The sequence below is a fragment of the Austrofundulus limnaeus genome, unplaced genomic scaffold (assembly GCF_001266775.1).
Source record: "Austrofundulus limnaeus strain Quisiro unplaced genomic scaffold, Austrofundulus_limnaeus-1.0 Scaffold345, whole genome shotgun sequence".
Classification (NCBI taxonomy): Eukaryota; Metazoa; Chordata; class Actinopteri; order Cyprinodontiformes; family Rivulidae; genus Austrofundulus; species Austrofundulus limnaeus.
The window spans coordinates 130,366-132,438 of NW_013952747.1; the positions used below are offsets into that span (position 1 = coordinate 130,366).

The following is a 2,073-nucleotide window of genomic DNA, read 5'->3' on the forward strand; positions in this document are numbered from 1 at the left end:
AAACTAAACAGCCTACAGTATTTTTACAGTCTTTATTTTACAGTTAAAATAAATGTTTATCAAATAAAGTCTAATGTTACAACTAATCATGGATCACTTTAATAAGTTATATTGAACATAACAGAAGCTAACAGAAACATTACAAATATATCATTTTCATTTACACAAAATGAGTGGGCAGAAGTTTGTATTAGCCCACCTCTTCTCCTATAACCTATAACCATTACATCTTATTTATCAAGAAAATTATTACTTTCTTAAAAACGAATCCCTCCAACAACACTGTCATCAGTTTCCCTTCAAGATTAAACTGTTTAATTTAAACAGTTTTAAAACCTGTTTATGGTGAAGAGAAAAAATAGTGATATTTTATTTTGCAACACAGTTGAACCATTTTCATTATTTAAGAGCAGATCAAATCAAACTGAATCGTGACTAATCGATTCAGAACCGTATGAATCGATGTAGAGAACTGGCCACGATACCAGCAGTAGTGCTGTCAGCCGTTGTAGCTACACTGTTTACACACCGTTTACACACAGGCTTTCCTCTTTGTTATCACTTCCTGTTGCAGCACATGTGAATATCTTAACTGTTCATCTCTGCGAATGATTTTTTTTGTGCAATATGTTATTACTGTCTGTCCAGAAGTCCATTCATGTTTCTCATGGACATTTGATGTGACAGGGACTTTAAAGTAGGCGGCAGCAGCCCACTGTGGGTCGTGAAGCACCATTTTGTGGGTCTTATGAACTACAAAAATTAATCAATTTATAAAAATATGATTATCAACAGCATTAACCTTAACTGTGAAACATAAATATGTGAAATGAATGTATTTGCAACATTGTTTTTACAGTTTAACCATGAATAGAGGGTATCAGTTCAGTTTTAAAGGTTAAAAGCAGAAAGGTTTGTGTAGCAATGATCTGAAGTGTTTGACAGCTAAGACTGTGTTAAACTGACAAAACAAGGTGTGTTTTGGTGTGTGCAGTATATAATCTGAATTACCAATATTTGGACTGGCTTAAATTGGACCAAATAAAGTCCCAGTTTATGCTTCATGTGTGAGTTTAAAGCAGGTTTGGCAGAGTTTAATCTTTTAATTTAGAGCTGCAGTCATGTTGACACTGAGGCACATTCAGGTAAAAATAACTGTTGTTGTGAACAATAACTGCTGGTTGAACACAACTCAGAGTGTAACATTTACGTGTTGTTTGAAAGCTGACAGAGATCAGTTTGACTGAGGACCAGGTTAGCTTGAAGCTCCTGCGGAGCTAACAGCTAACAGGTAACGTCAGCAGCGTCTGCATCCATCATGTCGCTGATTCATAACAACATGTTTTATAAACGTAACGCATCGTTACCTTGACGTGTGTTATTAAAAATGACCTTATTCATGCAGTAAAAGAAGCTTCGGGATTTTCGGATATTTTCAGCTGGATGCAGAGAAGCTACAAAGTGCTAGCTTTAGCAGCTAGCCAGGTTAGCCAGTTTTCATAATTACCAGGCCCGAGAAGAGCCGGAACAGTTTCCGGTGGATACTCACCATATTCTCTCTCTTTTCTCTGTTCGACGGTCTTCAGTTTCTACTGCGTCGTGTCCTGGTTGGTTTTTGTCACTGTGGAATGGTGAGACGCGATACGACGGACTAGTGTACTGATTGTTAGTTAGCTAGCGTCAATATGGCAGCAGCAGAGCCACGTCTCCACCGGAAGAGCCGCTTTGGCTCCGCCCACTGTGAAAACCAGTGACGTGGGCTCCAACATGTTGGCCTGATTTACAAACACCACCTCACCAGGATGAAATCCGTTTTATTGTCGATGTTTGGGCGTTTCTTTCTCACGTGTCTTTATTCTCAGTACCAGACAACAAACTGTGGAAAAGATTATACTTCTAAAATTAAATAAAATACTGGATGATACAAAAAAGTTGTGTACTGCTGAAGATTCTCCATTCTGTTGTATAAAGTACCTCAAAGTCAGTAAAAGTACAAGTATCTTACCATAAATTTACTTTGGTAAAAGTTCAAGTCTCTAAGAATATTACTTGAGTAAAAGCCTTAAAGTATCT

General features: G+C 37.3%; 1 protein-coding gene across 1 annotated transcript in view; it reads right to left on the bottom strand.

Annotated features, from left to right (window-relative positions):
- The window catches only part of LOC106527859 (coatomer subunit delta), a 20,869-nt gene extending 19,141 nt beyond the window's left edge, over positions 1-1,728 (bottom strand). The window contains exon 1 of the mRNA XM_014022869.1: positions 1,550-1,728. Coding sequence (XP_013878323.1) covers positions 1,550-1,552 — 3 coding nt within the window. The 5' untranslated portion in view covers positions 1,553-1,728. The remainder of the gene's footprint in view (positions 1-1,549) is intronic.
- Between the last annotated feature and the right edge of the window lie 345 nt (positions 1,729-2,073).